We start from the raw sequence: 12,706 nt of genomic DNA, 5'->3' as shown, positions 1-12,706 counted from the left end.
AATCAAGGACCTTGGGAATCTCAAATACTTCCTAGGCATGGAAGTGGCATGGTCAAGGAAGGGAATCTTTGTCTCCCGAAAGAAATATGTTGTAGATCTTTTGAAAGAGACTAGGATGCTTGGATGCAAGACAGCAGATACTCCTATTGATGCAACAACCAAAATAGGAGTGAAGGAAGATAGTGCACCAGTGGATAAAGCTAGATATCAAAGACTAGTTGGAAAGCTTATATATTTGTCTCACACCCAACTTGATATTGGCTTCTCTGTCAGTATGGTGAGTCAATTCATGAACAATCTCAATGAAGAACATATGGAGGCAATTTATAGAATCCTACGATATCAGAAGGTAACACCAGGTAAAGGATTATTTTTTAAGAAGAATCAAAATGAGATATTGAAGTATTCAGTGATGTAGATTGGGTAGGATCAATACATGATCGAAGATCAACTTTTGGGTATTGCATATATATGTGGGGGAACCTAGTTACATGGCGAAGTAAGAAGCAATCAGTTGTGTCAAGAAGTAGTGCAGAAGCTGAATTCAGGGCAATGGCACACGATATTTGTGAAGGAATATGCCTAAGAATGCTTCTAAAGGAATTAAGGATTTTAGGTGAAAAACCCATGAAGATTTTTTGTGACAATCAGCCATCTGCATTGCAAAGAACCCAGTGCATCATGATAGAACAAAACACGTGGAGATTGATCGACATTTCATAAAATAAAAAATAGAGGAAGGAATAATCAAGATGTTGTATGTGCCTACATGTCTCCAAACAGCCAATATCCTTACCAAGGCTCTGCCAAGAAAGAATTTTGATGATCTGAGTTCCAAGCTGGGCCTAATCAATATTTACAGCCCAACTTGAGGGGGAGTGTAGTATTATTAGATATTTGTCAGCCTTTATTAGAGGCTGATCTTTAGGAGATTTATAGCTAATAAATCAGTTGATTTGTTAGCTATTTTTGGTTCCACGATCCTAGGGGATTTGGGTAGCATGTTACCCGATTTTGTAGATAGTCTTTCCTATTTTACTGCTTTTCATTTTAAATAGGATATTCTATTTTCAGTAGGTTGTAAATATCCCTAGTAATTATATGAGAATTTTCATCTATTTAAAGGGAATGTAATCTTTTTCATAAGTTAGTGGAATATTCAGTTTTCTTTTCCACATTTCAACATCTAATTTTAAGATTCTTGTGGGGATTTGTACTAAGGTTGAGAAAATTATGAAAGATTTCTTTTGGTTTGGGGCTGGGGGTCTTACGGATCACTTGGTGAGATAGGATGCTGTGTGTAGGTCAAAATTGGAGGGTAAGTTAAGTCTTGGAAATTTGGTGTCTAAAAACACTACTCTCTTAGCTAAATGGCTTCGGCAGTTTCCTTTAGAGGATTCTACACTTGGCATAGAGTCATTAAAAGAAAGCTTGGGCTGAATGAGGACGGGTGGGATACCAATTTGGGATTTTGATGTTCTTTGAAGTGCTCGTGGTGATAATCTCTCAAATTTATCGACTCTTCATTACCCATAATAAATTTGTGGTGGGAAAGGGTTTTGGTATTTGTTTTTGAAAAATATTTGGTTGAAAAATGTTGTTTTGTCTACCTCTTTTCCTCGTATCTTCCTTTTGAGCTCAAGGCAGTATAGCGTTTTTTTCTTTTTTTGGTGGTTGTTGATTTGGGTAGTCCTTTGGCTTCTTGTGATTTTCTTTTTTGGATATCGGAGATGGATGAGATTTTTGCATTTTGTTGAATAATTGTTTTACTTCTTTGGGTGTGGATTCTTGTTCTTGGTCCTTGGATCCTTCGGGGGTGTATTCATTTAAATCATATTGTGAGTTCCGCCCCTTCCTCGGACCCTGCATACCCCATGCATTGTGCTCCGGGCTGCCTTTATATATATATATATATATATTACTATTTGGGAGGCCAAGTCCCCAAAAAAATCAGCGCTTTTATCTGATTGGTTGTGCTTTATAGAATTAATACCAATAACTTGTTGCAGATTAGATTTTTGAAGGCTTTTGCCCTAGATGTTTGCGTGCTTTGTCATAAAAGTTCCGAAACGACACGTCCTCTTTTTCTGCATTGTGATTTTGCTTGGAGAGTGTGAAATAAATTATTTGGTTTATTGGGACAGAGTTGTGTTTGTCCAGATCTTTTGATGGGGGATTTTTTTTGTTATTTTGTTCATAGTTTTGGTAGGAGAAAGGATTGAGCTGCATTATGGGAATGTACTTTTTTGCAGTGCTGTGGGGTTTATGGTTGGAGCGTTATGCGTGTATCTTTTTGGAGAAAAAGTTGAATTTTTTTTTAATGGTTTGGGAAAGGATTCATTACCCAGCATCGCTGTTGTGTGTTGGTTATGGGTATTTCAAAGGAGTGAGCTTCTTGGACATTCAACGAGACTGGCAATATCTGGTGGCTTGATTATGCATGCTGTGGTTTTCTTGTTTGTTTCTTTTTTATTTCTTATGGGTATTTCAAAGGAGTGAGCGTCTTGGATTTTCTTTATGGTTTAACCTCTATTTTCTATAGGGAGATGTTTTATTCTCCTTTTTGTATAATCTTAATGTATGATCTATGATTATTTCTTTCTAGAAGTCCAATATTTGGTGGGTAATGGGGAATGAATTCTTTTTTCGGAGGACCTTTGGGTTAGGAGATGCTTTTGGCTATTGCTTTTCTTCGTCTTTATCGAGTTTTTGATCTCCATGATACCCTTGTTTCTAATTTTTTCCCTCCTTGGCAAGGGGATAGTCTCTTTTAGATTAGGATAAATCTTAGGGCTGGTTTGGTTTCTTTGCTGTTTTCTGTTTTCTTGTTTCTATTTTGGCATAGTGAAAAAACAAATTATAAAATCACGTTTGTTTAGGGGTTGGTCGGTATCTTTTTCAAAAATTTAAAAAAAAAAATATTAGAAACCAAAGCTAAAAACTAGAAATAGAAACAGAAATTGAAAACTAGAAACTAGTAATCTGTTTGGTTAACATTTATAAATCTAATACAAATTAAAAATTGAATTAAAAATGCTCATTTTCATCTTTAATCAAATAATATAATAAAAATATGATTAAAATAATAAAATTACAAATAAGCAATATTAAAAAAGTTACTATAGTAAAAATAAAATTTATTGTATTTTTTTTACATAATTTTTTTTTTTTACTTTCAAACTTTACAATAAAAATTTTAATGGACATGACAATTGAAAAATATTAAAAGTATTTTGTAACTGGCTTTATTGTTAATTTTTGAAATTTATGTATATTTTTATTTAAATATATTTTTAGATTCATATGATCTTTTATTTTTGATTTTAATTTAAAAGTGTATAAAATGAATAATTTAATCCAAAAAAAACTCTTTCTTGATATTGAAATTTCTAGCAACAGTTTGCCAAAGCAGGTTACAGAAATAGAAAACTGACAGCATAAAATGAGTTTTTATAATCTTTTTCTTCACTGTGGAGAAGTAGAAACAGAAAACAAAAACAACAACGATACCATACAGACCCATATATTGCTAGTATTTTGTTTTTGTTGTCGGTTTTCAGTTGTTTACGAAAAAACAGAAAATTAGATTTTATGATTTTCAGTTGTTTTGACAACTCGTTGCTAGAAATTTTAATACCCATAAATAGTTCATTTAGATTAAGTCCTTCATTTTATGTACTTTTAAATTAAAATTAAGATAAAATGATCATATGAATTTAAATAAATATACATAAATTTCAAAAAATAATAATAAAAACCAATTACAAAATATTTTTTCTATTTTTCAATTGTCATGTCCAATAAAATTTTTATTATAAGGTAAATTTTCAAGCTACAACAATTAAGTGAAATAATTATAATAATTTTTATTTTTATTATAGTATTTTTAATGTGTATTATTTGCAATTTTATTATTTTAATCATATTTTTATAGCATTTTTAATTAAGTTTTAAATTTGTTTTAGTTTTATAAATATTAACCGAACGTGTTGCTGGTATGTAGTTTTTAGTTTCTATTTCTGGTTTTTGGTTTTTGTTTCTATATGTTTTGATAGTGATACCAAATAACTCCTTAATGATATGGAGATTAATGACTTGGCTGTCTCAACCAGTTTGCTTGATTCTTTTTCATGCTCATAAGTGATAAAATGGTTTGGAGTTTAGATCCTTCTAGAGAATTCTCTTGTTAATAATTTTTCTCCTACTTGACTTGTGATCCTAATGCGGATCCTTTTGGTTTGTGTTCTTTGAACTAGCCTTACAGCTTGCTGAAAAATAAAAGCCTTTATTTGGACTACAATTCTTGAAAGAATTAATATTAATGATTTGTTTTAAAGAGAAGGCTTAATAAGGCCCGTCAATTGATGTTTGTGTGCTTTGTTTGAGGAGTGGAGAGGCTTGTTCACATCTCTTTCCTCATTCCCCTTTTAATTGGGTTGTGCAGAATAAATTATTTGGTATATGTGGCAAAGACCAGGTTTGTGCCTCCACTTTGAAGGCTTTTTGTACCATCACGCTTAGGGGTTTTGGCAAGGGAAAGGATAGGAAAGCCTTGTGGCGATGCACTGTTATGGCTAATATTTGATGTATCTGGTTGGAGAGGAATGCTAGAATTTTCAAAGGGGTGGCTAATGTTTCTTTGGAAGACCCTGCAGCAAGATTGGTTGGCTCTGCTTCATTGAGTAGTCGAGTTGGCTTTCTATTTATGATGAATTTTTGTTGTAATTTATTGTTATTGATGTAAAGGGATGATGTTTTATTCTCCCTCTTCTTTCTTTATTTTTTCTTTTCCTTTTCTTTTTCTTCCGTACATTCTTCACCCTTCTTAAAAAATTCTTGGCTATAAAAAAAATAAATATTTTTATTCTATTAATGATATATCTTCTTTTTCTATTGTTGAGTAATTGGGTAAAATTGAAGACCTAAACTCACTGATAGGTCTCTCCCTCTATTTATAATATATGTAAGTACGATTGGAATGACCATAATAGCTTTACTAACTCACACTTATTACTAACAAAATGCTAACGCATAATAATAATAATTCGAAAAGACTAAATAACCATTAACACTTTCCCTCAAGCTGGAGCTTTTATATATAATATCATATACTCCTAACCTGTTATGAATGAATTTCACACGAGCACCTCCCAAGGCTGTAGTGAATAAATCAGCAAGCTGAAACTTAAACTTCACATGAGTGGTTATAATGAGCTTCTGTACAAGTTTCTCTTGAATAAAGTGGCAATCAACTTCAATGTGCTGTCTGCTCATGGAAGATAGGGTTGGGGGCAATATGAATAGCAGCTCGATTATCACACATCAACTACATAGGCTGAGAATGTGGAAAACCTTGTTCTTTCAGCATGTTCTTCAGCCAAATGAGTTCACATGTAGTGTGCGCCATAGCCTTATACTTTGACTTAGCACTCGACCTGGCAACCACATTTTGTTTCTTACTTTTCCAAGATGCCAAATAACCATCGACTAAGATACAATACCCGGTTGTGGATCTTTTATCGGAAGGTGATTCGGCCCAATTTGCATTTGTATATCCCTGAATATGAGTGTGGCCCCGATCTTGATATAAGAGACCTCTCCTTTCTGCACCTTTGAGATATCTCAAAATGCGAATTACTGCATCCTAGTGACTTATTCTCGGGGAATCGAGAAATTGACTCACAACACTTGTTGCGAAGGATATATATCTGTTCAAGTCACTGTAAGATAATTCAACTTTGCGACAAGTCTCTAATACCGACCTGGGTTAGGCAACAAATCACCCATATCTAGCATTATATTACTATTGGGATCCATGGGTGTATCAACAGGTTTGGATCCCAACAGTCCATCTCATCTAAAAGATCAAAAGCATACTTCCTTTGTGACGAGACAGTTCCCATACGAGATCTTGATACTTTTATATCCAAGAAGTACTTCAATGGTCCCAAGTCTTTGGTCTGAAACTTACTGTGTAGAAAAAGCTTTAGGTCTTGGATGAGACACTTCTCCCTCCTCCTGGTCAATAGGTAAACCCCTGATCAGCTCAAAGCTGTGAGCATGTGATAACATCCTACTTAGGAGATCCATCACTGGGTAAACAAAAATGGAGGTAGCAGATTCCCTTACCTAAGCTTTCGAGAAGCTCTAAACCACTCTCTAGGTTGCCATTTGACAATAACAGAAATGTTGGTTGAGCTCACTTCCTTCACTTATCATGAAGTCTTTCCTACGTATCACGTTATTCAAAAAAAGTCCCAATTCACCCTATTATAAGCCTCCTTGAAGTCCAGATTAAAGATTAGCACCCTCCTGTCCCTATTCCTCACATCTTCTATCATTTCTTTGGCCACATATACAGCATCTAAGATCTGTCTATCTTTATTGAAGGCATGCTGAACCATGGTCATTATATTCCCCCAAAACCTCTCCCAATCTCTTTGTTAAAACTTTAGAGATTCTTGTGAAGACTACTGACCAGCCTGATAGGCCTGAAATCCCTGGCCTTCATCGATCTCTCTTTTGGGACAAGGGTTTGAAAGTAGAGTTCACCCTATTATCCACCATCCAGTTTTTGTGGAATTCCTTAAAAAAACCTCACACTATCCTCTTGCAGAATTTCTCAATTTCTTTCAAAATGCCATTCTGAAACCATCACAGTTGGGGTCTCTCCCCACACAGTTGAAACACTCCCAAGAGGAAATTGTCACTGCCCAAGGTCGCATCCAAAATGTGCCAAAACAAGAAAAGAGGATGCTCCAAAGATGGGTTGCCACCTTGTAATGGAGGAAGAGGTGGGACTTCATTTCATTGGCCTCTTGACAGATCACAGACGTCTGGGTTTAGGATTGGCTCTTCTGATAGTGATCCGTTGCAAATCTTGCGTGTTGACTTTGTCAGAATCACAGTCCACATGAAAATCAGAATCTTGAAAGGAACCTTTCCTTCCGAATGATGTGGATCCAAGCTAAAAAAAATTGGGGCAGGAGATTTAAAAAGATGAGGAAGAAAGGTTCAGTGGAAAAAAGACCTGATGAATCACCCTTCCAAACCCTGGTATTTTCCTGTCGAACAGAAGAAATGATCGGTTAAGTAAAATGGAAAGTTCATCGAATTCTCATTCATTAAAATTATTTGAAAAATGGAAATCCCAATACTCTCTGTTATGTATTAATTTCCTAAAAAATATATCATATGGGATATTGTATTGTCTATTGTATGGTGGTTTGTCGCTGAGCAGAGTCTTTCTTGGTTTTTGCTGCATCGAGTGTGTTATGGATTCAACAGAAAAAAGGGCTTGGGTGAATAGTGTTATTATTCATATTACAGCCATAAAATTGGTTGCTTCTGTCAATTATCCTTTATGGTTGCAAGCTGTGAGGGTGTACAAAATGCAGAAGGCTAGACTAAATATTTGGCACTGGATCCCCCACCTCAGGACAAAAGATTATGAGAAATGATAATAATTTTGTGTGGTTGTTGTTGCCAATGTGATGTTCACTGGATTGCCAGGGTCATGTGGAATGGTTGCCTATCTGGAAAAGTTCTTCAAGCTTGATCAGGAGAGTAGATCTGGCATGAAGTATGGAGTACTACAATACACTAAAAGCTAAAGGGTATTTTTGTGGGGTATTAAGCAACTGATGATTACTGATGTTGAGATGTTTAAGTTGAAATGGCCATAATTTTCTGACTTCTGTATTTTTGTTTGGGTTGAGTCCTAATATTCATAAAGAGTTAATGATCATATCCTTTCTACAGAACCCATACCCTCTATGAATGAAACTTGTGCTAGAGTCTAGAGGATTGCCAAAGATGAATCTAGCTCTTCTCAAGCTTCTCCCAAGGATGACTGAGCTACAGTTGGTGCTACCTTTTGGTCATGAGGAAGGCAGCATTGGCAGAAGGGGTTGAGGTTCTGGAGCCGAATAGGTGTTGGTCATTTTGGTAGAGATGATGGATCCCGGTGGTGCTCTTGTTTGCACTCATTCCAAGAAGTAAAACAAAATGACTGGTTGTTGCCTCCTTTGCTGGACTGGAGATGATCTTGAAGCTGTTCTTTGCAGCACACCTAGCCTATCTATTGGAGGGGTGAGGATATTATCCTCTGTGTCCCAAGAGGTACAAGCAGATGGCCTGCATGGTTCAACAAGCTCAAACTCTGCCGTCTACTGCATCAAGTGCCATGGCCATTTAGATATGATAATCCTTCTGGCCTCTTTGCCCTCTTATCCTTGGATTATTGCTTTTGTTGTGTCATCCTACGATTCCTACATGACATGGAGGCCTGATTTATTTTATTTTTTTAAAATCTAGTACTTAGTACTTCAAAATTTCACTTTGTGATGGTTCAATTATTCATGTTTCTGGTTCTCATAAAATTCTCCCTTTTCCAATCTATTCCTCTCTTTCCTGTATTGTAATTTCCATTGATTTGTTATTTATGAACCATTTGACAAAGTATTTTAACTTTTTAGTAATCTTTTACCCTTCTCATTGTTTTATCCATGATCTTCATATGAAGAAGCTCATTGGTGGAGGGTTTTGGGTGGACGGCCTATATTTACTTTTATGGGGGTGGCAGCAGTTCCAGTTCCTCTCAAACAGTTTCGTTTGTTTAGTTCTCATGTGTTTCTTTGGATCTATGGCGTGTTCACCTCAGACCTCCATTCTTTTGAAGCAGCAGCAAGTCTTTCCAGTTTAAGTCTATTTCACATCTAGAGTGTCAAGCATGTCAGTTAGGGGAAACACAGTAGGTCTTCCTATTGTACTTAGAAGTTCTTGGTCACTTATGTTTATGTGGTCTTCCTTCTATGGCGTGTTCTTTTGCTTTTTCTATTTCTGCATTTTCTTTTTTTTTTTTAAAGCTTGATATACGTTGTTGGCCCATGACCTAAAAGCTTAAGCTTTTAGGTAATGTGGTAACCGAACATGGTAGAGCCTTGGCTCAGTCTTGTTGCATGTATTTATTGTTAGTTTGTTATAAATTATCTGTAGTGGGTGTTTTTTATTGTGTGTTTATCTCTCCATGTGCAGTCAGGCTGCATGTGTGGGGAGTGTTAGAGCTTGATCAACATTGTTGGCCTACGATCTAACAGCTTAAGGTTTTAGGTAAAGTGGCTACTTAACCATTTTAATATTTATGCTCTTGCTAATCCTGGGTGGAAGCATGCTTCCATGGATGTAGAAATGGAGGCCTTGACTTCACAATAGACATGGGACTTGGTGGATCTTCCTCCTGGTAAGCAGCTGCTTAAGTTTTGTGGGGTTTTTACCATTCAAGAATCATCCTGACAGGTCCATTGATACTTCAATAGACTCAAATCCTGATTAGCGGCCAAAGAATTTACCTAGACATATGGAGATGATTACTTTGAGACTTTCTTGTAGCTTGGCTAAATTTTGTTTAGATTTTGATTTCTTTAGTGGTTAGTTTTGATTGGTTCTTATATTGTTACATGCTAAGAGTGCTTTCTTGTATGAAGATCTGGAGGAAGAGATGTACATGGTGAAACCTTTGGGATATTGCTTAGTGGAAAAATCGCTAGGTTTAGGAGGCCATTTATGTGCTTGAGCAAACTCCTAGGGCCTGACTTGGTAAATTTGGCATGGTAGTTTCTGCTTCTGGGTTTATATGCACTGCCATTCTGGAAATTTGGTGCTTTTCAGTCAGGCATGGTGCTTTTGGTGGTTTATGTGGATGATATTGTTGTCACTTGTAGTAACTCATGAGGCACTGTGGATGTGAAGAAGTGTTGGCTTTAGAAGCAGTTTGAAATCAAGGACCTAGGCATGCTTCCTTGTTTCCTTGTTTTGTTCATTAAAGTCGACTGAAAATGATGGAATTATGCATAACTAAAATAATCTAAATTGGTACCATCTTATGGGAGACTTTCTCAAGGTTTGCTGCCAACGTTGTGATGAGTTCATGTGTAGGTATCTTTTTTGGGGGGGGGGGGGGGGGATGGTTTCTTTCCTACGGGTTTTGCCTTTCAAAACTCTGATTTGGCCTGAAGCTTCCTTCTCGTGTATTACACATTTATAATAAACTGAAAATAGTTATGCAGCGGAATTTTAACGGAGGACAAACACTTCACAGACTCAGTAAACTCTTTCTCTCAACGTGTGAATTGCTGAATGACTATATATTATGTGATGATATTATTTATTTATTTACTTTCTATTTTTTATTTTTTCCTTCTGCAAATTAAGTTTCTTCTTTTATTGGAAAGAATCAAGCAGCAGTTGTTTTGCCAAATTGGGAATGAAGCTTTGCGATTTTTTTGATTGGCTCCATATTCATGCGTGTAATTCTTTTTCATTGTTTGTTGGATTATTTTTCTGAAGTATTACAGGGAACTAATAAGTTTCTACACCTTCATGTAATTCTTTTTCATCATTAGTTTATGTGTTTTGATAGTCCAGATTATACTATTTATTGCTGCGCTGCTTACAGGGAACTAATATGCTATCACGGCTTCTTCATGTTCGCCACCCTACAGCAAAGCAGGCTGTTATCACTGCAATTGACTTACTAGGTTTGTATTACTTTTGTAAGCGTGTCATTTCGTCTGGCTGATTGGACCTTAAGTTCCCTATTTTGCTTGGTTTAATCCTCATTTTCCCCTTAGTTGGGATTTTTCAAATTGAATTATTTTCGCCTTTTTGATTTTATATTAAGTAATAATTATGGTTTGGAGGGCTTGAGACCAGTCCCATCCTCATTTTTTTTTTTGTTCTTGGAATGGAAATTTAAATTCAAAATTTAATAGTTAACAGTTCAATTACATAGGGTTGGCCAGGAGTTGCTGTCAGTTCAGAGTCCCATGCATTGCCAGGGTTAGCTGGGCATAAATGACCTGATTGTGCTTCAATGGAAACATCTATGAAATATCTAAATGAAGTATTTGCTCATTTTTTTTCATTTAGAAAAGAACAGTTTTGGCGAAACAATTTCTTTATATGCTCTTGAAGAATGTTGCCCTGTTTGGGTTAGGAAAGAGGTATCTCATGCATTAGGGCATCATTTTGTAAGCCATAGTCCTGTTTAAAGGAAGCTTGGGCTTACCCAATAGGACTGGAGGAGGAATACCCTAAGGCGGGAGCACACTTTAGGAAGATACTTAGAGAACAATCCCTAGAATAGGGAGCCACGTAGCTAAGAGAGGAATGGTTCTTCTTTCTCATCATTTGTGTAGTACTTTAAGTTTTCACTAGATGACAATCATAATCTATAATGATCATCATCATCATCATCATCATCTTGGTTATAATTGTCATCTTCATCACCATCCCCATCTTAATCCAAATCCATCTTCATCGTCACCATCATCATCATAATTGCCCAATATCCCATTGATACTCTACATGCTCAAGCCCCTATGCACCCATTTGCGAGCCTGAGCCCCTATGAAGCAACCAAAGAACAAAACAACCATGTCACCTCCACTTGTGCCCTATTGATTGTGCATTAGTGATCTAGAAGGCCATAACTCGCACATTAGCTGCTCTTCTCATGGGCAGGACAGAGGTCATGTAAAGAGATTAAGAGAGGTAGGGGTGAACTCCAAGCTGTGAACTGATGGTTCGGCTTAAAAAAAAAAAATCTCTGGTTCGGTTTTCGGTTTCTTACCGAGTTGAACCTCAGCCAATGTTAATAATAGTCAAAGCCCATTACAAATCAACTGGGCCTTTATTGGAAAGGAGCTTTATTGAAGAGGGCCATGGGAGTCAAATGTAGGCCAGGCGCAATAATGCAAGCCCTCAATCCATCAGCTAGTAGCTAGGTTGGTAATAAAGGGAAGGGGAAAACCTATATTTATAGCTGGGGGAGGGACTTCAAATCTCTACCACATCCGATGTGGGACAGACCATTGCAAAGTCAGAAACAAGTGAGGATATATTATGTAAGTAAAACGTATAATAATAAAAAAGAACTAAATGCAAAGAGATGAGATTGAGATTTCGCCCCGGCAGGGAGGAAGGGGGAAGGAATGAAATTGAGGGAAATGCAGAAAAGGATAAAAGCATGCATTTCAGGTTTCTTCTTTTAAGAACTAAAAATAATTTTACTTATCACTCTCCCTAGAAGCTGTCAACGGAACAGCAAACAACAAAGCAAAAGTTCCTTACTTCAGCCCACATTTATTTCCTTATATTTCAATTCATTATTTTGTACAGTTAGCATATATTTAGTTTACATGTATAGGGCTCAACAGATTATAGTTTACCAGTATAGGGCTAGAATCATGCTAGTCCTTATTTACATTCCATTTACTTTCCATGTATAGCATTCTTGTAAAGTCTATATATAATCTACAAGACTCAAGGCCAATTCATTCGGCCATTCACAAAATATTTGACATGGTATCAGAGCCATAAGACTGCTAGTTTTTTTTTTTTTTTTTCCCTTCGATTTTTTTTTTGTCTTCTTGGTTTCGTGGCTGTTGTGTTTTTGTTTTCTCTTCTGGAATTTTTCTCTGTTCTTTCAGTACTTCTGTGGTTGCGTGGCTGTCGGCAGGTTTCTGGGTTGCCATTTATTCCTCCAGTTTATGTCCTTGTGATTCTCGGCAAGCAGGCAACAGTTTTCTGTTGCTGTTTGTGACTTTTGGCAAGCAGGCACAGCAGGTTTCTGGTTTGCCACTTATTTCTCCATTTTCTGTTGTTTGTGACTCTCGGCAAGCAGGCTTGTGACTTTCGGCAAGCA

The 12,706-nt window shown here is 36.3% G+C and overlaps 1 protein-coding gene across 3 annotated transcripts in view; it reads left to right on the top strand.

Moving 5' to 3' along the window:
• LOC131168380 (protein SHOOT GRAVITROPISM 6) overlaps nucleotides 1-12,706 on the top strand; it is a 128,190-nt gene that overhangs the window by 50,971 nt on the left and 64,513 nt on the right. For all 3 annotated transcript variants that reach the window (XR_009140284.1, XM_058127752.1, XM_058127753.1), the window contains one exon: nucleotides 10,457-10,538. Coding sequence is in view for 2 of the 3 variants with exons in the window: in XM_058127752.1 (XP_057983735.1) it covers nucleotides 10,457-10,538 (82 nt within the window). In the remaining variant the exon portion in view is untranslated. The remainder of the gene's footprint in view (nucleotides 1-10,456; nucleotides 10,539-12,706) is intronic.

This window comes from Malania oleifera, chromosome 11 (assembly GCF_029873635.1).
Source record: "Malania oleifera isolate guangnan ecotype guangnan chromosome 11, ASM2987363v1, whole genome shotgun sequence".
In the NCBI taxonomy this organism is placed as follows: Eukaryota; Viridiplantae; Streptophyta; class Magnoliopsida; order Santalales; family Ximeniaceae; genus Malania; species Malania oleifera.
This window is presented reverse-complemented; position numbering and strand designations above follow the sequence as displayed.